At 39.0% G+C, this 24056-nt stretch overlaps 3 protein-coding genes across 3 annotated transcripts; all 3 read left to right on the forward strand.

The window, feature by feature from the left end:
* The first annotated feature begins 482 nt into the window (after nucleotides 1-482).
* On the forward strand, nucleotides 483-8792 carry tmem128 (transmembrane protein 128). The gene is made up of 5 exons (XM_020647971.3): nucleotides 483-675; nucleotides 3140-3272; nucleotides 4658-4819; nucleotides 6268-6376; nucleotides 7928-8792. Exons 1-4 carry the CDS (start codon nucleotides 576-578, stop codon nucleotides 6365-6367), a joined length of 495 nt encoding a protein of 164 aa, XP_020503627.1. The 5' UTR covers nucleotides 483-575; the 3' UTR covers nucleotides 6368-6376; nucleotides 7928-8792.
* Nucleotides 8793-10569: 1777 nt separating this feature from the next.
* otop1 (otopetrin 1) lies at nucleotides 10570-17699 on the forward strand. Its single transcript, XM_020647927.2, has 6 exons — nucleotides 10570-11716; nucleotides 11982-12118; nucleotides 12403-12461; nucleotides 12651-12781; nucleotides 14601-15508; nucleotides 16085-17699. Exons 1-6 carry the CDS (start codon nucleotides 11332-11334, stop codon nucleotides 16253-16255), a joined length of 1791 nt encoding a protein of 596 aa, XP_020503583.1. The 5' UTR covers nucleotides 10570-11331; the 3' UTR covers nucleotides 16256-17699.
* Nucleotides 17700-19048: 1349 nt separating this feature from the next.
* Nucleotides 19049-23634, forward strand: drd5a (dopamine receptor D5a). Its single transcript, XM_020647969.3, has one exon. The coding sequence runs from the start codon at nucleotides 19473-19475 to the stop codon at nucleotides 20865-20867; it is 1395 nt and encodes a 464-aa protein (XP_020503625.1). The 5' UTR covers nucleotides 19049-19472; the 3' UTR covers nucleotides 20868-23634.
* The last annotated feature ends 422 nt before the right edge of the window (nucleotides 23635-24056 follow it).

Consider the following 24056-nt stretch of genomic DNA (forward strand, 5'->3'; position numbering starts at 1 on the left):
AAAACAATTAGTTATTATGCATTCTACATTTTTTGCAGAGTGGGTGCAAAAAGCTGAATTTTATTCTTGAAATATCTCCAGTAACCATTTTGTTGACCATTGTAACCCAGCTCAGTGATGCTTTCACTGTCAGGGTAGTCTCTGTAGAGGGTGTCAATAACTACACATGGAATCTAATTTAGATAGAGGAAAACCTTCTTCACTCAAAATGGATATTTATGACTGTTAACTGTTTTAACAAATAACAAAAAAAGACAATTAAGGTTTATGAAGGTTAACAGATGTAAATATAACATTTCATCACTAACCAAGACTTAAAATAGTTAAATGATTCTCACAAATATATCAGAAGTTTTTCTAAACTTCCTGTTTTCTGTTGCTACGTCCTAACATTTGTAAGAACATAATTTTCAATAGCATACATGTGTTATATATACAGAAAAACTACGACTGTCTCTTCAAAATGCGTCATAAAAACGCGACAAGTGTAGCTCTAGTCCGGAAGTGCCTTTAAAAAAAAATAAAAAAAATAACTAGTTAGTCAGCTAGTGTAAGTTAAAGGTTGTATCGACATTATGCTGAACGACAGTGAGTTTACTACGTTGCGGAATAGATTTCAAAAAGATGCCGAGTTTCTCATGCAAACAACGACAGCCGGTGACGAAGATGAAAAGAGTAAGCTGATGGCTGACGTGTTAGCACAGTTTAATCATTGTTCTGACAGGCCGTAGTTAACTATTTAAACACTGCATTTATGTTTTTCTCAAACTAGTTTTCTGAAGTATCCACAATGTCGCCTCGAAACCTTTGTCCTGATATGTTCAAAGACAATATCAGAGTAACTAGAAGCGTGGTCAATGGAAACTGTAGCAGACAACAAAGAGTATCTACATTTGGACATTAGTCTTACTTCATTCATAAACTCTGCAACACATTCACCCACTAAATAAGATTAATCACAGATTTAAAATCTTTCAGAACAAATGTCAAGTGCTGGCTAAAAGCTGAACAAGCTGTAGCCTACTCATTGTTTAGGATTTTGTGTTTAAAATGTCTAAATTATATTTGCTTACAGAATTGTTTTATTGTTATAGTTGATGTATTTTCTTGTATACTCATATATATGGTGTTGTGTGGTTTAATGTTACTGAATGTTGTATATTTTCTACACTGTTTACTGTTAACTCAAAGACTCATGTAGGGACAAGAGTTGGAAACTAGCACTAGCAGTAAACTCTGTGCTGGACATCAGTTCAGTGTTTTGTATTGAAACTGTTAAATTGTACCATCCCTCTAAAATACAAATTGATTTAAATATGTAGCTTCTCATTTGAAACTGACATCCATACATTTGCTTGTGACATATTAGAGTCAAACATTAGGTTACTAAGCAAACAGTATTGTCAGACAAGTCACTAACTTTTAGTTATATGTTTAAAGGCCTACTATTCTACTTTCAGAGCAGATTTTCAGACCAAAACAGACTTGCACACGCATCCTTCATCCCTCAGCCCCCCAGTCTCCACACCCCCCATTTTGCCCCTCCCGTCCTGTCTCTCTTGAAGAGGTCTGTAAGGTATAGACGGCAGAAAACAAGTGTTAAAAATTGTATGAAAATAAGATTGAAATTACACGTAATGATATGCATCTCAAAGTTAATTTGATTGTTGTACATTTGTCTTTTACAATGCCTCTAGAAACAACTTCCCAGAGTGGGCGGGGCTGTCTCTCTTCTCTCACATGGTGGCAGGGCTAACTGTTGGAGAGGGAGGGAAAAGAAAACGCATATGAAACATGTTTGTGCCTCCGAGTGAAACATAAAAAAGCTGGAGGAAGCGCCGTCCTGTCCATGTTAACACAGAGCTGAGATCAACATATCCAGAGGAAGTTTATCTTAACTCTCTTAAGGACGTGATAACTCCCCAATTTATTTACATAGGGTATATTTGAATTTTGCTGGAATTATATTGGAATATCTCATATTATGCTTTAACGGCCAGTTTGTAGTTTACTACAATTCCAGATAGTCTTTCAAAAAACCTGGTATTTTCTTTCAAAACTGGTACAATAGCATGAAGATGCATTCTATTTAATGCAAGCAGCTTGCACAGTGGACAATTGTACAACTTTGAGGCCTTCACTGGCAGATCACCAGCAATTCTTGATTGTTTTGACTGTGAGCAAACGCTGTGTCAGCTCAGCAACATAATACGGGGAAACTCTACTCCTACTGTGTCCCCAACCAAAGAGTCATCTCTTATAGTGTAAACTTAGAAAAAGTCCAACGGTTTAACACTATTTTTTGTTTTAGTTCTTGTGTTTCATTTCAGTGTATGTACCATCTTACAGGAGATCTCAGCATATTATATCTTGTATCCAAAATGCACCGCTTGGCACCACTTTGACTACAGATGTAGGCCAAATACTTGTTTGGGGCATGGAGTTCATTGTGAACTCTTCACAGAGTAGACCAGCATCCTGAAGCACTTCAGCAGCCAACAACAGGCTCTGATACGTTTAATCATCCTTTAATACAGAGATTAATAGCTCTCTAAGTAAGATAACCTCAAGGTAAACTATCACTTTCACCCAAAAGCTGCTGTAACCTGGAAGGAAGAGATTTGGAACTTTTTTTCCTTCAGGTAACCATGCAGGGTGTCGGTATTAACTGGTGGGACTACTTAGTAAGATTATTTCTTAATGATCCATAAAAGTGGCTGTGGCTCAGTGGTGAAGTTGGTTGTCTCACAAACAGAAAGTTTGGGGTTCGATCCCTAGCTCCTGCAGCCACGTCCCATGTGTGCCTGTGCAAGACACTTAACCCTAAGTATCCCTGGCTGCTTTGTCGGTGGCATATTAATGTGTATTAATGGTGTATTATTGGCTAATACTGATGACTACTTAACATAACAGTCTCAGCCATCAGTGTGAGAGTTGATGTAAATGTGTAAGTATGACCTGCAGTGTAAAAAGTGCTTTAAGTAGTCAGAAGACTAGAAAGGTACTATACAAGCTGAAGTCCCTTAACCATTGACTTGGATATCTCTCAACGTCCTTGTTGAATGAAGCCTGATCTAAGAGTAAGCGCATTTTTGAAACAGACCTGTATTCACTCTATTTTTTTTTCTATTACGTTCAGGTCAGGGGGAAAAGGATGCTAAACCTCTCCCTCGCATTAACAGACACTCCATTTTCTGGATAGTTGCATCTATTGGTGTGACCTACTACGTGGACTTTCTGCATAACATCATGGAAAATGATGACATCAAAAGGTGATGAAGTTAAGAGGGAGACACCAAACTTTCCATCACAACCTTTTTCATTCATTCTCTATTCTCTTCATTGTAAAAACACAAAAGTAAAAAAAATAAACCAGGTATCAGGTTTGTCATGTGCATTGGTAAAACATCAGAAAAGCATGAGGTGCTCTGACTTGTTTTGTATTATTTTATGGAGTTAATGTGAATGACCTAAACATACGGTAAGATTTGAGTGGGAGAGTATGTAAGTAACAACAAAGTAACGACATAAGCAGAGGTGATGAAAACACATGTGCATAGAAAAATGAAGTGATAAATTTGATAAAATAGTTAGTGAAACTAGAGCCATATTATTAGCCATGTACTAATTAAATCGTCTCCATCATTTATCATTCACAACACAAACATCTTCATTTATCATCCAACCTCAAAGATAATAACTTCTGGGAAAGAATTTATCATTCACAACCTCCAGCTAAAATGTACGATGAAAACAAGAAATTTTGTTACTTCCTCCTTAAAAAGAAAAAACTGGCCCTTTCATCAAACAACTCGACTCTCGACCTTTTACTGTCTGCACAGAGAGGAAGAGAAGACAAGCTACGGAGTGTTTTTAAAGATTTTTGGTTACTATTTCATCACTCAATTCACTTCTGGAAGTTTTTGAGGCAAGTACTTGTTGAAGATTATCTGTATTTTAGTTTACATCTTTACAAAAAAATAACGTTGAATTGTAAAGCTGTTCCATTATTTTCTGAGATGAAAAGCTACACAAACAGTAGGCTGACCAGTCACACCTTCTGCCCCCCGCATTGACCCACGACAGGCCCCGGGCTGAGCTTGTGAAGCTTCTCAACTTCTTCAAAAACAATGGAACACCTTTTCACCTTGATGTACATTTTCTCGAAGCTGTAAATATTAATAATCTCAAACAAAACTATATTGCCTGAAAACTTCCAGAAGTGAAACATTTTGAAAAAGTTTCACTTTAGCTGGAACTTGTGAATAATACATGGTTTTGCAGTAGTGATTATCTCATCACTTGATAATTTATCACACTATTTTTAAATTCACACATATTGTCACTACTTAACTCTAAATTCACATGCATATTTACTGCTTAATATTTCAATAACATTAACATTTATTTCTTCAGTTTTTATCGTCAAAATCCTACTCCTCCTGAAATCCTACATGGAAAAAAATCACATCACTTTATAACTTATCACACGCATTTTTATCCCTCAATTATTTAAATTCACATGTTTTAATCATTTTTATAATTTCATGTTTTTTGCTTTTGTACTTTTTGGAAAGTTGAGTCACCAGCACCTAATTCCACCTAAAGTTCAAATCTGCCTTCATGTAGTAAATGTTTCTCTTACTCGTTGTCCCAGTTGGTGGTTCAATGTAGGTCTGATACTTCTTGGGGTCTGCCTGTCTCTGGCCATGTTTTGCATCGTGTACCTGGAGTGGTTCAAAGGCATCCAGCACTACGACCAAGAGTACCCCGCCATTCCTCCCATCACCACGGCAGCCTTTATTGCAGCATCGTGCAGGTAAAACAGAAACACGTCTTAAAATATAAATATAATATAACAATATTAAAACCTTCATGTGTAACATTTTGCACCACTGATGTACTTCACCTCTCTAAATGCCCATCAATGTATTTATTTCAAATTGTTGGGGCACATGAAGAAAGATGTGATGATATGAGCTCATTAAACATATGGTGATCAATTAGAAACAACAAATTGGAATACAGAAACCTCAATGGTGCAATTTATGTTGGTGGTTAAAACATCTGGACTATATTTACTTTATAATGAGGTCTAACAGCCTATCACACGGCTGAGATCAAAATGGCAACAACCAGTAAATTTGCTTTTTTCCTCTTGCATTTCAAAGTACATATCTATTTCCTGCTGTTCGATGTAGGAGCTTCCTGTTTCTTTATCTCCTTTGGAAAATAGGTAAGAAGAGAGTAGAATGAAGGGGTACAAACTTGTGGTTGGATTTAAACTTGGACCATCAGCTCAAGCTGAGGAAATTGTTGACTAAAGACATACTATAACATCTATTATGTTAAAGTGGTCTGTAAGTGAGGGAGTGCAGAATAAGAAATAAGCCAAGGGTTAGTGCCATCCAAAATAAAGACTGCAATGAATTTATTTATCCTATTAAAAGGTTTTATCCCAGGGATTCAATTGATCCTATCTCACTTGTAAGAAGTGTGTCCCGAGTCAACCGAACCATGAAAATCCAGGCAGAGGACAGGGTCTCTTCAGAAACAGTCACCATCAGCTGCCCCAATCATCACTTATATCTGTCATTTCATTTTTTTATTATTTTTTTTAAGAAAAAGCTTCTGGCTCTTTCTTTAAGCATTTATTTATGTAGATAAGAGAATCTGCACAAAATTGCAGAGCAATTGAAATATTTATAACACTGATGTTCACTAAGCAACATACCTGAAGAAACTCAGACATGTTATACTTGTCGTCATTTAGGCAAGAGTGATCTTTGAGTTGGTTTGGGACTTTTAACTTCTCATATGATAAGTATTAACTTTTTTTAAAATCATTAAATAGTTGTCTGTATTTGACTTTGAGCTAACCCCCCCCACCAATGAAGTCTGGTTAGTGCTTTGTATTTGATTTCTCAAGCTACATTAATTGAATGGCTACTCACATTTCTTTGTCTTGTGATTGGCTAATCCACCTTGTTTATATGATGAATTATCTTCACCATGAAACTTGGTAATTGAGTCAATGAGTATTGAAAAATGGGAAGCAGTCCAATGTTAGACCAGATCTGTTTGATGCAGCCTGAAGAAGTTATTGGTTCTCACTTCTTATCTGCATTTTGTCCTTAGCAGTTCTGGAGTAAATAATCTATATCTGAAAATACACTTGCATTGAAAAGCATCCCATATTATTTTTGAATGGACAGGTATGAATGAAAACAACACATATATCATGAAGTTGATGTTGTTTCCTTGCAGCTTGAACATGGCACTGTGGCCAGTTTGGTCCTTCTTCACTCCACTCATTCTCTTCACACAGTTCATGGGTGTGGTAATGTTCATCTCTTTGCTTGGATGAATTGGACAGGTGAGGATAATACTTATAATACTTCTTTACATGTTGGCCTCTTTCTCTGACATCGCACACTCAGTGAGTTTCTTAACGCTGTTATCATGTTAAACTGCTGAGATTTCTAATTGCATTAAACACAGGGAGTCAAACAACAATGCATCACTACCTGATTGATTAGCCACTGATAAGGGGAGTGTATACATCAAGAGGTTAAAAAGAACAGATATGAAGGTTACCCATCAGCTAATGTTAGCATTCAGCCTCTTTAAGGAAAAATGCTATTTGATTGTGTTACCTGATAACAAAGGAAATGTCATAACTTTCAACTCTAAGTTTATGTTAGCAAGAGCAAAGAGGTGATTAAATACTAATGATACAATAATGATAATGATGATTGGGTTCTTGTGTTGCCTGGGTTCTTATAATGGTTCTTGTGATGGTTGGGTTATACATGTCTGTTGGATATCTTGCAATATGGGTTATTTTCTGTTGAACTGTATTTAATTATTTTTAGTATTTTGCATTTGTTATGTTCTTGCTGTTGTTTCTGTTCTTCTGTGTTTGGTTTAGTTTGCTTTGTTCTTGTTTTTGCCTTTGCTGTTTGTCGAAGCACTTTGTAAACCTGTGTTTTTAAAGGTGCTATATAAATAAATTTACTATTACTATTATTATACCAGTACATATCCCTGTGGACTTTAGACTTTAGACTTTATTGTCCCCGAGGGGAAATTCTTTTTCACAGCACCGTTACTGTCCAACAGACAGGTCCCACCAAAGAACATTTATACACACAAAAAAACAGAGAATAACACAAACAAACAGATCCAAACTTTCTCAATCCACAGTTCAACTAAAAAGCTCTAACAACTTGTCAGCTTCTCTACAATTATTCTGCTTTAAATCTGGAACATATACGGCACTCTGTGCATCAATACAAGAGCATTTGATCTTCCTGCCCTGAACATGACATCAAAGAAAAATGGCTGTCATGTGAATATAGTGAATTTGTTCACCTAACATTTATCATTGAATGAATAAGACTGTTTTCAGCATTAAACTAAGAGTACTTTAGAGGTGAAACTCTGTCATTCAACTTTTCTTACACTATCAGTGCTTTATACATGAAACATATTAACTTACTCCATCCAGTGAACCATCATGTTTAATTTACAAAACACACATCTAGCAGCACCGGCGCTGAATAAATGAAGATGGGAGACAAACGCATAATCAAAGTTATCTATGATCGTCAGTGCAGCCATAAGATTTATTTAATGTTGGTGTTTTTTTGGGTTACATACTTCCTTATATGGAAAATAATTAAAATCTAAATTAGAAATAATAAAAATGTAGTCATGCAGAGACTTTAGGACGTTAACAAAGTAGACAAATGGATGCCCCCTCACTATATTCTGTGTTTCTTCTGAGATTTATCTTGACTCCCTGATTGGCTCTCCTCAAGCTGAAATCCTGATTTGGTCAATAGCGTTGTCTCAAATTTGATTTTTGTAACTATCTAATCTTCCTCCTGGTTCATTTCCTTTGTCTCCTCTCTGTCTCTCACAGATTGTGTGCATTCGGCAGACCTACACTTGCAGCAGACTGATGAAAGATGTCTGCTGAAACAACACAACTCTTATTGATGCTTTTGTCTCAGGCAGTCAGCATTGTTGGATCAACAGAGTGTCGATGTTTTTATGACGCTGACCACCTCTCTTTATGACTTGTCATCATTGTGTTTTCTTTAAGAAGCAAAGGACAACAGTGTCAAGAAACAGGACACTCTGTGTTGGGGGGTCTGCAAAGAGAACGTGTGAGTTTTGAGTGTAACAAGTTAATGTTTTGATTTTTTCCTACAAGGACAAAAGTTAAAACAGATTTTCCTTTCTAAAAGGTGTTACTTATACCATAAACATTGGCTTTGTTCTATTTAAATGATTCAATAGATCTTGAAGATGTGACAGCGAGCACACAGAATACCTGGGATCTGAAACTACAGCAGCTTAACGCATTCAGCTGTAGTTCATTTAAACTTACATCCTCATTGTTCCTCATGTGAAATGTTAAAAACATCCTCTGGTACAAAGGAAAATGGTGAAAACCCAACTGTCTTCATTAATAACCATGTTAATAAAAAAAATGTGAAATTAATTTTTTTAACAAGAGGTTTGTTGTGAAGAATAAAGTTGTTTTTTTTCTATAATAAACTTTTTTTTTTTTTTTTAATTTCACTGAATTGAGGCCCTTTGCTGATGAATCACAACTATAAACCAATCCACAACATTTAAATAACTTAGTACCATATGCAATGTTAGATCTGAACATGCTGCTGGGAAACCTCCTTAATGCAGAGACTTTGCACTTCAACTCATTTGTGGCCAAGATGAAACATTTGTTAGCATTTTATTAAAAAAATGTTTTAAAATCTGAATGTTAAATGTAGTGCTTTTTATACAAGTAGTCCTGCAATAAATTGTATTTTGTGAATCATACAATGACACCTAAAAAAATAAACACACACCATAAATAACCCAGGATCCAAACCAACCGACTTTGCAAAAAGCAGCAATTACATACAATCTGTCTTCTTAAAATTCAACTTTTGTACTTGTTTATTTTGCAGTGCAACAGTGTGTTCAAATAACTTCGGCGATAAGCCTAGACAATATGGCAACGTTTGACGTTCAATATTTTACCTAATGCTTTTTGGACCCAACTCTGGCTGTAATGGCGTGTTTCTCTTTAAGACACATGTCTTGTTTTTAATAAGTCTGCATAGAAAACGGTCCAGACAAATCATCAATATAAACAGTGAACTTCTTGCATTCGAACGTACTGTGTGACTTATTTCTTAGTGTGTTCATAAAGCTATAAAGACATGGTGTAGTATTCCGATTGTCATATGTAGTCTATAGTTTAGCAGTTTCTTCTAGTTAATGTCCTTCAATGAACGGAGTGTATGTTATTAAACTTTAAGTAATGGTGAGTCTGTGTTAAGTCGTTCTGTGTTCGAATCTGTGTTAAAATGATTCGAGCTGAAATAACTTTGAGCCTACTAAATCGTTGTGTTCTCTTATCTGTTATGATGCTTCACCTGAGAGACAGCTAAAATGAAAGTTTGTTTTTCTTATTCATTATGGTAAAGAAATACGCTACTGTACGTCCATTCGAAGTGCAAATGACCTACATCGTTTAGGTCTTTAAAAATAACTTTGACGAAATAGACCAAACTTTCTTTTCTTTTTTTCTTTTCTTTTTTTACAGCGAATCACACAGGTATGGATTTGTCCTTAAACTCCACCCGAACTCAGACTGTTAGGATGTTTTCCTTTCAGTCTGATGTCTAGATCTAATCATGTCCAGATCAATCGCCCATTAGTTTCCTGATTCTCAATCGATCTGACTCTTTATCTTTATCCGACTGACTCACGTGGATGGGAAAATCGATACTCAGCGGATGGTTTTATTTAAATGTGTTGTTACTTGATCATGTGTCCTGTCCTCGTGACCCCGTTTCCCCAAATCACGTCTTAGAACAAAAAACTTTTTTTTTAACCAGGTAATTAACCCATTGAGATCAAGATCTCTTTCACAAGGGTGACCTGAGCATGAGGGCAGCAGCACACATCATAATAAACATTACCAAGAAACAACTTAAAATATCGTTTCAATGGGTAAGACTGAACAAAGAGAAAATGGATAGTTTTCTCCAGTTTTATCTTGAACATGTTGGAGATTTATGGGAAACAGCATTCATTTAAAGTAATGAGGGTAATACACGTTGAAAAATAGTTTTCATTCTCAGATTTATTTTTAAAATGCGTGCTTGCTTGTCAACATCTTGTCACAACTTCCTGTTCAGTAAAAATAAAAAGTGTTTTTCGAACCTAAGTGTCTTGACTGAGGGACTGACAAGACTCTAAACACAGAATGGGATCTAATAGCCACTCTGCCTTCGTTTCAGTTTAACTCATTGACACATTTGATTAAAATTAAAATGCAGGAATCTCGACGTGTTTTTATTTTTATTTTTATACGTTAACGATTAAAGTGACCTGAATTACTTCTAAAGTCACACCTCTATCACCTCTCAATCAGTGTAAACTGTCCTTCCATTGTTATGCTGATTGTGCGCCCGCCTCAACTAGCCTATTTATATTGAACCAGAGGCTACATGATCATATCCAAAACAACCCTCAGTGCGGATGGTCTCTCAGCGCCCTTCCTCTTGACATCCATTCACAAAAAAGCTATTGTGAATTTGAGCACAGAAATCTGATTCTTCTGGACTTTTTTTTCCAACTTGAAAACTAAGTTCGTATCATCAGGTGGACATAAAGGCTCGCGGAGGTGGCACTGGACAGGACAGGTGACCTGCCTTCAGCCTTTAACAATCACAGGTTTTTGAAAAGCCATCTCCATTTTCATGACATCTGGGCCTGCATGCTTCACATCCGAAAGGCACTCCGAGAGGATTTCAGCAGACTTGGAAAGACTACCTGGCAGCTGCTCTGAGGAGGTGGATTTGGTGTTTTTTTTCTGTTATTGTGGATAATTCCGTGCTCAGAGTCTTTGCTTCCTTAGAAGGTGAATGGTTGGCACGCAGGCCCAGTGATTTCTCTGAAATATATGTTTCTTGAGGACGGGGGTTTGGGATCACCGAAGACTGAAACGCTATCTTAGATTTTTTTCAGTGACTCAGCAAGCCAGTAATACGACCAGATATTTCAGTTTCAGAGTTACCAGATGACAATGGCACCTACCAAGTCCATCCTCAGCGAGGCTGGACATTGAAACTCTGCGTGTCCACTGAGCCGGACCTAGAAGATTGAATGAGCATGTTTGGCACGGTACCCCTGAGCCTGAATCGCCACCTTGTAGCCACAGGTTACGCACCTGGCCTCCTTCAAATGCACTTATAGCGCGTCGGTTTGACTTTATTCTCCTCTCGGCACAGCGGATTTTTCTACATGTCTCCTACCATGGTGGAACACAACGGCCTGGATATCATGTGCCTGAACAAGTACTGCCACAGTTCCTCCTCTTCTTCCAGCTCCGAGCAAGACAAGAAGATTTTCTCGAAGCTACGACTCAGTTTGTCAGGGGAATATCCGAGGAAGAACGCAGAGTTCCTAAGTGGCCAGTATGGCACAAATTTGCTGCTGATCGGGGTGGCGTTGATGCTGGCTATTGCGCATCATGGCCCCTCTGTCAAGGAAGAGCACTTTCTGTCCTTCGTCACCTGCCTAATCATCCTCCAGCTGTTCTGGATGATGTGGTACATCCTGGTGCGGGACAGACAGAAGAACACGCGGACTGATAAAGATGTCCACGCAACAACATGTTGGATCAGAGGTGAGTTTGGACGATTACGCACAAGTTTAAAAGTTAAAAGTAAGTGAATTTGTAAGTTAATGTTTTTCTTTTCCATATGCTTGGAGTACATAAGAGTTTTTTTTGTCATCCAAAAACCATTTTGATAAGAACTAAACGTTTGAATGGAATGAGATAAAAAAAAAGACAGAAATTGAATTTGTTTTGAAATATATGAATAAAATCGTTTTTATTTCCTGTTATACGTGACAGTCACGTCTTCATCTCTGTTTGTTTTTCTTTGTAGGTGGCTTGACTCTCCTTGCGCTCCTTTCCATCATTATGGACGCTTTCCGAATCGGGTATTTTGTCGGCTATCAGTCTTGTGTATCGGCTGTGCTCGGGGTGTATCCTGTCATTCATGCAACTCACACCATAGCTCAGGTAAATTTACAACCCCACTTTAATTTCAAAAAAGTTATTCTCTTTCAGCTGTGTTAGACACCGTGTCTTTTTTATTTCCAGCCAAGACTTAGAATAATGTGCTCTTTGTTGCTGAGGCGAGTACAGAGTTGCTGGAACAATATAATCCTGTCATTGTGCATGTTTTTCAAGTGTAACTTCAGACATCAAGGGAACCCTTTCTAATAAAAAAAAGATAAATACAAATTTTCTTTTAATGTTCTGTCTAAGTTTCACTCTCCGTTTTTGGTCTTTTTTTTGTTTAGGTGCATTTTCTCTGGTTTCACATCAAGGATGTTATAAAGAGCTTTGAAACATTCGAGAGGTATGTGAAATATGTAATTCATGGTGCAATATCAGTCCTGTTACAGACCTATATGTTTAAAAAAAAACGTGTAACATGTCCATCTTAAAAATTCTATATTCATGCTAATCACAACAAACTATTGTTACGCTGTAATATGCTTTTTCTTGAGTGGTCCTAAACCTTGTTGTTAACTGTCTGACTTCTTAGATTTGGTGTAATCCACGCAGTGTTTACCAACCTTCTCCTGTGGTGCAACGGCGTGATGTCAGAGGCTGAGCACTTCTTGAACAACCATAAGAGAAGACTGTCTGCCCTGGGCTACGGAAACCACACCATAGGTAAGGGCCAAGGGGTCGATTGCTGACTTGTACCTGGAAGAAAAGGACAATAGTCCACTTGAGAGTTCACTTCATTGGATGAAAGAAAAAAAAGGAGGGGAGGGTCTTCTAGGGGAAGGGAGGTGAGCTCAACAGCCCAGTGGGTCTTGTTTGTGTCGAACGTCTCTCTATTAGGTTTCAGGAGATACACAGTGTAGTTACTTCTGAGGACTCCCTTCAGCAGCCCTTTCCCCACACTTCAGCCACCACCACCCTACTTGGCAACCCCCTGCTTGACCTCAGACGGCTTTGTCCCCAGGCCGCTTACTCCCAAGGGTGCTGCAATTACAGTAACTGATACAGCTAAGCCCGGGGTTGGGGGGTTCGGCTGCTCCTCCTCATATCCGGCTGACTATGAGGCTGGCTGCACCCTGACTGTTGTTCCCTTTTTTAATTAAAGGGTGCAGTACCATAGTGGTGGCCTTTGCAGGGTGAGGGTGGGGGGGTGGGGGGGGTGAGAGGGGGCACACGGCAGGGTTTTGTTGCGATGATCTCTAGAGGGCAACAGTATTACTTTAGCGTCTGACAAGGAGCGAGTAAGAATAAAAGTTCATTGTCATCCACATGTTCAGCTAATAAGAAAAATACCAACCATATTCAAGAAAGAAAGTTATAGTTGGGTGCTGCCAAAGAATCCATAGCACGCTTTACGATCATCAAGTAAACCTGATTGAGACACTAATTATATTGGCTACTGCGATCAAAACGATAACAACAAACACATTGTGATCTAAGGTTTTATAATAATTCTAAAAGCATGTAGTCAGTCAAGATGTCTCTCACAATGGCCACCCTGGGACCTTTGACCTTTTTTGCTTTGTATCATGTAATATTTTTTTAGTCTAACTTCTTCTATTGTGATGGAGTCTAAATGATGACCAGTGGTCTTTAAAACAATCTATAGAGTGGGTTAATGAACATGACCCTTCTGCTAAACAGGATTATTGTGTGTTTTTTTGATCATCATCCTCTCTTTGCTCTTAAATATTTTAAATGAATTGATCATTTGACCTCTTCAGGCCTCTAAAATCACTCTTAAAGGGACTGGTGTCAACTCGTCAATATAAGAAGACAATGCTTAGTCTAAGGCCTAAACTGTTGGGAACAAACTTGAATGACATTCAATAGGTTTCTGATGCTCTGTGCTCTGAAGTAATTGAGTATAGCTGTATAAAAGTCAAGGCTTAAAGCAAACACCTTGAGAGGACTTTACTTGCTTGCTTGTAATTGCCCCAAAGGATGACATTGTAGACATTACAGCTGTGTTGTGGCTTCCGGCTGTACCAATCTCTTGAAGCATATTGTAAACAATTTTGACTGGTCATCTACAAACCTAAAATACAAGTATACATAAATCCTTTAAGATACGGTTTGATGTCAGTAAAATTTAGTGTTCAGTAGGAACATTTATGACTCAGAGCTTTCAACATGTCCCTGTTTTCCAGCTTAAAGTCTGTTAACAGAAATGACATACATGTGATATCAGGTGCTGACCAGCAATTTTTCTTTGTCCATTAATTGCTGTCTGCAAAACCTGTGTAAAACTATTTGTACACAACTAAATACAAAAATGTTCTCCTAATGTTTTCCATAACATGATATAATATACTTGTGTTTATTTGAGTGATTTTGCCTGAGGTTTTCCGGTAATATGACAAACATTGTAGATTTCTTTAAAGCTGGATTGTGTTATTGGGAACCCTGTCCTAAAAGATAAACCATCAACATGATATCAGAGCATATTTCTCATGGACATCCACCTGTTTGATTTGTTTTGCAGTTCACTCAGAGCCCCACTGTAACTGCACCACCAGCACTTGCTCCATGTTCTCCAGCAGCCTTTACTTTCTCTATCCCTTCAACATTGAATACCACATCTTCGTCTCCGCCATGCTCTTTGTCATGTGGAAGAACATTGGACGTACCATTGACATCTCTTCAAACCGGAAGCGGTTGGCTACCAAAACCAAGAGTCTGACCATAGGCCCCATTCTGGGTCTACTTGCACTGGCCAGCACTATCGGGATCCTGGTGGTCTACATCACCCATGTAGAGGAATCCCTCAAAACTCGCCAGTCGACCATTTCAATGTTCTACATTTACAGTATTGTCATGTTGGTGTTAATGTGCTCTGCTGGTGCTTCAGGTCTGCTCATATTCCGGGCAGACCATGTGCCACTGGACACAACCAAGAACCCATCCAGGCAGCTGGACACAGAGCTGCTCTTTGGGTCCTCTATCGGCTCTTGGCTCATGTCCTGGTGCAGTATAGTGGCTGTGTTAGGCACCAACAGCAGTCCTCCTTACCGCTGGACCAACCTGGTCTATTCTTTGTTTATTGTGCTGGAGAAGTACATCCAGAACCTCTTCATCATAGAGTCTCTGTATCGCAAGCAAGAGGATGGGGAGAGGGACGACCCTGAGCTACCTGCTGCTCCAGAAATCTTTTCGGTGACGTCCTCAATGGCTCCACCGTACAATGGCATCATCAACCGAGCTTATGAGACTCCAGACAGAGCCTGTGTCACAATTGAGAACGAGCAGGAGGAGATTGGCCAGGGGTACAGATGTCCGCGGAAACCTTCTGAAGTGCCGCTACCTGTTGGAAACAAAGAGGAAGAGCCCCCAAATATAAAGAGGCAAATCCTGAAGAATATTGCAGTGTTCCTGCTGATGTGCAACATTTCGGTAAGCAATTGTTCTTGGTTTTGGTTTAGTTTAAAGTAGATTTCATAGGTTATACGATTTCTAAATAATGGTTACCAACTATTTGAAACATTTATTCAGAAGCTGCATTCTTACTCACAATTGGAACCTAAAACAGATTTACTGGTACAAATTTCTGATGAACATCTGGTCAGTTGTGTTTACATTCAGACTACCTTCATAGTTTTAATATAGAATGATCTCCCTTCTATAGGTTATCCCCTCACTTCAGTGGAGTTGTTACTGTCTTTCATCTTATTAGTGTGGTTACAGTATCCGCAAATGTCTTTTCTCCTACCACTCTCATGGACCTTGTTAGAATATATTACTGACAGCTGTTTCAGGGAAAACTCCCAAAAATACATTTCACACCATCAAACATTCAGTCAGGTCCTGAACACCATAAGAATATATTAAAGCGACAAATATTACCTTATAAAGTAGCCACAACAACTTCATAGGGGAATTAATTGGCAATGTTGTGTGTACAGCAGCTTGTGTCACTGCCCCCAAGTGGCCAAAAACAATGAACTCATTTATTTACTTTCTTTCTTTCAGCTGTGGATACTTCCTGCCTTTGGCTGCCGCCCCCAGTATGACAACGGGTTAGAACAGGAGACATTTGGCTTCAGCATATGGACCACAGTTCTCAATTTTGCCATTCCCTTGAACCTTTTTTACCGCATGCACTCAGTCGCCTCCCTCTTTGAGGTGTTCCGCCGGGTCTGACAGGATAACACATGACTGACGATGCCAGATAACATGCACAGGAACACTCGTCACCACCGGCTCCCAAGAGTGTCTCACAGCGCTGGTCAACCGTTCAGGAGGCAGTCTGGGTCACACTCTGACAGACTAGAAAGCAAGCCGTGGAGACAGACAAAACGTAGATCCCTCAGTGTGGGAATAGCAGAGGAAGACCAACCTATTAGCCAATATTCCTTGAAGAATGATCTTGAATAATGAGGACATATTAATGAAGATGATTAAAATAATCGTTTGTTTCAACAACCTAAAGAGAACCCTTTGTACTCTTTGCCCTGTAGACACCTTTCAGTAGGATTTTTTCTCTCGGGTGCATCATGTAAAATGTATAGGCTGTATTGTACATAAAAGATTTGTACTGACTCATATGAGTTCCTGAAAAGGCATCATAGACTACACCTGAACAGAATACTATGAGCCACTGGAATACACCAGTCAGTCTCACACACCTGACAAGGTTATAGAACTGTGCTTTGCAGATAAATAGAGCTGAAAGATCCACAGTGAACCACTTGACCCTTACTTTATCTGCATGTGAAGCATTCAAATTGTACATGGATATAGTTCTCATTTACGTCTCTTAGTATTTCAAGTATTTCATTGACTTGAGCAACAAAGATAGTGACAATATAAGCACTACAATTGAATAATCCTTATGGGTTGGAATTAAGTTCTCATCCTGCCTGTGAGTCATTTAAAGTTCAGTAGTGCTCTATGGTATGAAGTTTATCTGTTCTGTGGTAAGTTAGGTTCAAAATTATGTTACTAGGCAGCGCTGTTTGCATTGTAATCCAGTCCTGTGATCTATGTATGTCATTCATTGAGAAGTGTGATTGGAGATCGGGAATTTCCAGTTGCATCTGTATTGCAGAAAAGAGGAAATCTTCCATAGGAATACACATGAAATGATCAGACCATTTTAAAATAAAACATTTAAAACATGTTTGTGAAATGCTAATGTTGTTGTGGTGACAACCTGAACAACAACAACCAGCAATGTTGTACTTCTACCTGAAGGATCAGCAACAAAAAAAAAACAACCCAGTCTGTAAAATCACTTTCATTTTGATAAAATGCAGACATTTTCTTGTACTTGTACTGTACAACTTTATATCAAATCAATGTATAACTTCAGTTAGTCCAGCTAATTCTCAACCTGGTGCTCACTGTTTGTGTTATCACTATGTGTTCTCACAATGTGCCAATTTATGGTTAAATCTTATTTTCAAGGTACAAAATGCCATATTATATCATTTTTGTAAATACTGTCATGCTTTCAAAAATATTCAGATACTGTGATAACGATTTTGTGAAATTCTCATAAAATGGTGCTCATATGAAATGATGTGTATAATGGTGATGAATGTATATATCTATTGCCTGAAAGAAAATAAAAAAAACTTTTGGTAAAAACTTTTCCATTGTCACATCTCGTGTTGCATCTTTTTTTTATTGTATCTACTTCTCTTGTGCTCTCGTTGAGGACATTTCTGCTGGGCAGATATTGTAATAGAACTTTGTACCACAGGGTGGCGCTAAATATTTATACATTTTTTTTTAAACTCATAACAGTCCAACAGCTCTAGTGTTGATAACAAGTTCAGCCTGCGCCATCAAGTCCTTCATAGGTCCAGTTTCATTCAACAATATTTACAGAACACATTCAACCGCAGCTGAATTTGAGGGGGGATACAGCTGACTGAATTTTTTACAACTTTTTATTTTCCACAAAAATGCATGTGCTTTCAGGGCGTGTAATGTAATTATAATTTAACAAAATAGCTAATTTTAAATTAAATTTGATTTCAATATTTTACATGATCACATTTTAGAAATGATTTTTTTGAGCATGGTCGACAAAGAGGTTCATATAATATTGTCTCTTGATAGGGTGCCTCCAAGCATGACATCCCGAGATTATAGGTTAGTCCAGAGAATTTGGCATCAGGCGTTAGGAGATTATTTTGACGTAGTGTCACAACGATCTGACAGGCACGCAGACACATCTAAAAATATCCGTGACGTTTCCAAGCCGGAAACGCTTCTGCTGCCGCTGCTGCAGCAGCACGATAATGTGGCCTGATGTTCCTGGTTTAACATGTTTGCTGTGAGTTGTAAATGGGACTCACCCATTCAGAAACCTCTGAAAAGTGACCTACTGTCGTCAGAAGGCAAGATGAGTTTCAAGAGGGAAAAAAACATGTGCCTGAAAACACACGCATTTAAAATTAAACAGTTTTATAATATCGGTCAGAAATTACATTTCTTAACTGACCTGAACTAGTCGTGCGTTTAGCTACAAATCTGACAGATAATGGTCCTGGTGATTCAAATATCATACAACGTCGTCGTAATTCATATTTTAAAGCAGTAAACAAATATACTGGTATATTCATTGGCACATACATTGATAAATTGTGCTCCAATCTGTTTGTTGCTTTTTCAGCACCATGGACAGCTCCCTCAGTGCTGATCATAGACTGATGCTTCTTTATGAAAGTGCCTCAGTTGTAGTTTAAATTATGTATTTAGTTGTATACTTGTTTGGAAAATGGATGAGTGTGTCTGCATCTTATTTTAGTATAGGTCATATAATCCACAAACACTTTATTTTGCTACGAAATCCTTCCACAGTTTATTTTCTGTTGGTATGTCTGAAATATACCCGTGCGCAAAAGCCGATTTCCAACTCTCAATTGATGTTGACTTTGTAATTTCGCAGCTTAAAATGTCAAAACAAAAAAAAAAAAAAAACTTAAAATGTTGAAGGATTTCTTACACCCGTTCTCCAACGCAGCGCACCGCTGTGCGTAACGCCACGCACAAAGGAGGCGTGATGTGGTCTGCGGCGAGCCCTGGCAGGGCTAGAGTGTGTTAGTGTAAAGGTCTTCCTCACCCAAAGCGCACAGGATACCGTGGACACATATATTCACAGAAGAAGCCAGGTCAGACGACCGGACCGGCAAGGCTGCAACATGCGCTCACAACTGCTCGCTGCGTTTCAGCCCCCCAGCGCACCTGGCGCGCCGCTTGGATCAGTTTTAACGCGCTTACTTCTTTCACCCCGTCTATTTTGCACTCCGGATCAGGCTGTCAGCGGATCGGGACAAAGGGGGCAACCCGGTGAGTGGCTGATAATTGCTCCTGTCCCCGCGCACGGAGCAATGTACAGTGGTTTTACATGAAGAAACACATGGAGAACCCAGCCAAATATATCTCATCGGTGCAGGGGATTGACTCTGCGCCGGCACCTCTCGGAGAGATTATGAGGAACAGCACCGAAACGGAGGCGACAAACGACTGGAGGAAGGACATGGTGTTGCGCACAATGACGGGCTGCCTACTGTGCCTGCTCATCCTATGGACCCTGTTGGGGAACATCATGGTTTGCACCGCGGTGTTGCGCTTTCGGCACTTGAGGACCAAAGTCACCAACATTTTTATCGTCTCTCTGGCTCTGTCGGATTTATTCGTGGCCGTCCTTGTGATGCCCTGGAAAGCTGTGGCAGAGATGGCGGGGTACTGGCCGTTTGGCACTTTCTGTAATATTTGGGTCGCTTTTGACATTATGTGTTCTACCGCGTCCATCCTCAACCTCTGCATCATAAGCGTGGATAGATACTGGGCAATTTCCAGTCCCTTCCGCTACGAGAGGAAAATGACCCAGCGAGTTGCCTTTGTTATGATAAGCATCACTTGGACGCTGTCTGTGCTCATTTCATTCATACCGGTCCAGCTAAACTGGCACAAAGCCAGCGGGGAGGACATGACTGGGATGGACAACTCTTCCTCTATTCGGCAAGTGGAGGAAAACTGCGACTCCAGCCTGAGCAGAGAGTACGCTATATCCTCGTCTTTGATAAGTTTCTATATTCCCGTTGCAATTATGATTGTGACTTATACCAGAATATACCGGATTGCACAAATACAAATTAGAAGAATAGCCTCCCTGGAGAGAGCGGCAGAGCACGCACAAAGTTGTAGGACTAACAGAATAGAGTGCCAACACCACAACACCTTGAAAACGTCGATTAAACGGGAAACCAAAGTGTTCAAAACTCTGTCGGTGATTATGGGTGTCTTTGTGTGTTGCTGGTTACCATTTTTCGTCCTGAACTGTATGGTTCCGTTCTGCGACAGACCGACCACAGACCGGGACGCTGGTCTGCCCTGCGTAAGCGAGACTACTTTTGACGTATTCGTGTGGTTTGGCTGGACAAACTCCTCCCTCAATCCCATCATTTACGCCTTCAACGCCGAATTCAGGAAGGCCTTCGCGAGCCTGTTGGGCTGTCGCAATTTCTGCTCTAACACTCCAGTGGAGACAGTCAACATCAGCAACGAGCTGGTCTCATATAACCAAGATACCCTCATCCACAAGGAAATCGCGAACGCCTACGTCAACATGATCCCCAACGTGGTTGAATGTATTGAGCACGAGGAGACTTTTGACAGGATTTCACAGTTTTCTCACAACAACGAGAACGTCACCGACTCAATTTGTGACTTGGAGGACTGTGAGGCAGACATCAGCCTTGACACGATGTCCCCGTTTACACCAAATGGATTACATTGACTCCAACTTTGTCTCAACGTGCGTAATTGGATGTATTGATATCAATTCCATCGTCCATTCTGCTCCTTAACAGTCCCAAAAGCCCCTGTCCACATGGAGCCCACGGGTCATGTTATAGCCTACTGAGGGATCTATAGTGACTTGCTCATCGACTCTTCAGCAGGGTTCTGAAGCCACCAGGCATATTTCCTGCTGCCGGTTTGCGTTACAAATGACATGTGATGTTGTCGTCCTGTTCTGAAAAAAGTGATGTGTAGGTGTTAATTTATATGACAAGTAAAGTTTGTGTTCATTTGTTTAAAGGTTCAGTGTAATTGAAGCTGTTGTTTACTCGAAGGCATTACTCGCAGCGTCCTTGTCTCATCCGCTTGGAGGGGTGGAAATGTTTGTAAAGATTAACATGAGGAACCATAATATACAGAACTTTTGCTGCTTATAAACCTCATGTGCATCTAGTGCCCACTTTCCAGTGAGTTTGAAAACTGAGGGCAGCCTTACCAAGAAAACAAAATGCAGTCATTTCAGCGCCTTACAGCTTTTTTTTCAAAGAGTTTCGAGACATGAAAAAGGAATGTGTTGAATAGAGTTTTAGATAAATGATGCCAAAATGCAGTATTAACGTGTTTACCCTCTGCACTCACCCCAGCGATTACCCCAGCACACACACCTCATCACCTCACTGATTATTATTATACAGTTGGATCAGGCTCAGATGGCAGGAGCCTTTGATGGAGCATTTCACGATGAAAAAAGGCACAAAGTCCTCTGCTTCAAATGCATAAAAGTGAGCTTGTTTACACTGGAATCGCTGATCCAGATTAAAGACTTTGTCTAAAACCCACAGAATCGTTCTAGCTGTCAGAGTTGTAACTTTTGTAACTAATTTCTCATGGAGGCCAAAACTACTGAATGACTCTGCTTTGTCAGGTCATATTAAACTAGAGTGACAACAGAAGAGAAAATCATACAATAGTCTCACTTTTCAAAAGTTGACTAGAAAGCTTAATTAAGTCACAATCAAACTTCAGAGAATAGCTCATGGTAAGTTTATGATGAAATATTGATTTGACATTTAAAAACAACAACTATGGAAAGAGTAAGGAATAAACCAAGGTGAACTTAAATACTGATGAGTCATTGCGCTTCCCTCATAATTATTCCCAGTAGAGGATGCTATAATAGGTCATCATAAATTCCTAGCCAACAGACAAGGGAGCTACATATTATTAAATCATTAGGTATTGATCAGCTCATGGATATCAGTGAATCCATTTTATTGATCACTTTCCTCATGAGTCGCTTCTGATTAACTCCAGGCACAAAAGTACTTATTCTCACGTGAACGTACATGTGTTTTTACACATCTAAAGTACCAATATTGATTACTGAGTAGTGACTGTGTAGTCCATCATTTCTTAACCAATGTCTTTGGAGTATGCACTTCTGTGGTAGCCCTTTAATTAATAGGAGCATCATCCTGAGATGTCCGTAATTACACCACTAAAACGCTGCCATGTGTGAGAACAATTCATAATTTAAAACAGGATTTCTCTGTTTAAATAAAAATAAAAATAAAAACATATTCCTGAAATTGTACAGAACTTTTTATTTTAAATACAAACTTCAAGCAGCTTTCGCTATAAACACAGCAGCTAAACATTCAGAAGATTGTTTAACAATTTGGGTCAACGGTGAGCATAATGCTCAGTATGAAGTTTTGTTTTTACAAAGGCATAAAGGAATAATTGGATATTTAGCTCAAGTCTGCCTGTTGCCTTTTTCTGAACTAAAAAAAGGAAATGATAGGCAAATGACAGTGAAAATGTGTCAAATCAAAAGTCATCTCTCCATAATGAAGACAGACATCTACTTCATTTGCATTGATTTAGGAATGACTATCAAAACCACTGCTAATAGGGCATTAGCTTGTAAGCTAACCTTAGCTAAACAGAACTCACATTAAGGGAAAATGTAAAACTATCGAAAGAAACTCTATCAGTGCACAGCTGTCATGTCAAGGAAAGGATATATTGGATATTTGTACACACTGACACGCTCACCTCTAAAGTGCGAGAGATCAGAGGTTACACAAGATGTGTTACCAAAGATCATGTCACAATTGTGTCAAGTTATTATAACTTACATACACAAACTCACCTCAAAACATCACCTCATGACTCTGCGACCAGCCAGTTTGATGCAGCCACGTACAAGTAACGTAGGACTGCTTAGAAAACAGTATCCTAACTCATGAATGAGCTTAAACTTGTTTTGTGATTTTTAAATGGGTGTTTCAGAACTTAAAGTACTTAAATGATTCATCAATGTTCTAGTTCTTATTGGTTTGTTCCTTAAGTTTTCACTAATTAACGGATCGTTAAGTTATCAGTTACATACTCAAACCTGATTATGATTAACTAACATAATTAAATTCATGTTTTTTCTTGAGTTTCAACTCAAAATAAAATAGAAAGTACCCTGACCAAATTGTCAGGACTGTCCTGAATGACCAAAGATGTCTCTAGGAGTGAATCAATAACACAGACACAATAAGGCTAACATGTTTTGTCAACTAGAATGATTGTTGCCATGGAAATCTCCCAGCCACCTGCAGGCCACTGGGCCAACACATCTGGATGTCGTACATCACCTCTCCCACACCTCTCTCTATCTTTGTACTGTACAGATGACCTGATCTGAATGTATATGGATGTCCTCAAAGTGTGAAATGTGTCATCATTTGTCTAATAAAATGCTGTCATGCTGAGCGGTACAGAGTTCTTTGCTATGTTCCTGAAGGTGACATTAGAGTTTATGTCTTTTCACAAAGGGATAAACACTGCAAGGTTGGAGGGTTTTCACATTTAATGTAACTTCAGTTTTACCACACTCAGCAGTGACTCATGCATATGCAACTCTGACCTTCATACTATTGAGAGAATGTTTAGGTGTGTGTGTGTGTGTGTGTGTGTGTGTGTGTGTGTGTGTGTGTGTGTGTGTGTGTGTGTGTGTGTGTGTGTGCGTGTGTCAGGAAAGATTGTCAGAGAAACGTACAGCAAGAGAAGACATCCAACAGAGGTCCCCATCAGACCCAAAATACTTTAATTATATTGTTTGCATGGTGTGCTTCTTCTGCTCCTCCAATTCAGTTCCTCAGACTGACCTGTCTCCCACAGGTTCAGACAGCAG

This window comes from Labrus bergylta, chromosome 5 (assembly GCF_963930695.1).
Source record: "Labrus bergylta chromosome 5, fLabBer1.1, whole genome shotgun sequence".
Classification (NCBI taxonomy): domain Eukaryota; kingdom Metazoa; phylum Chordata; class Actinopteri; order Labriformes; family Labridae; genus Labrus; species Labrus bergylta.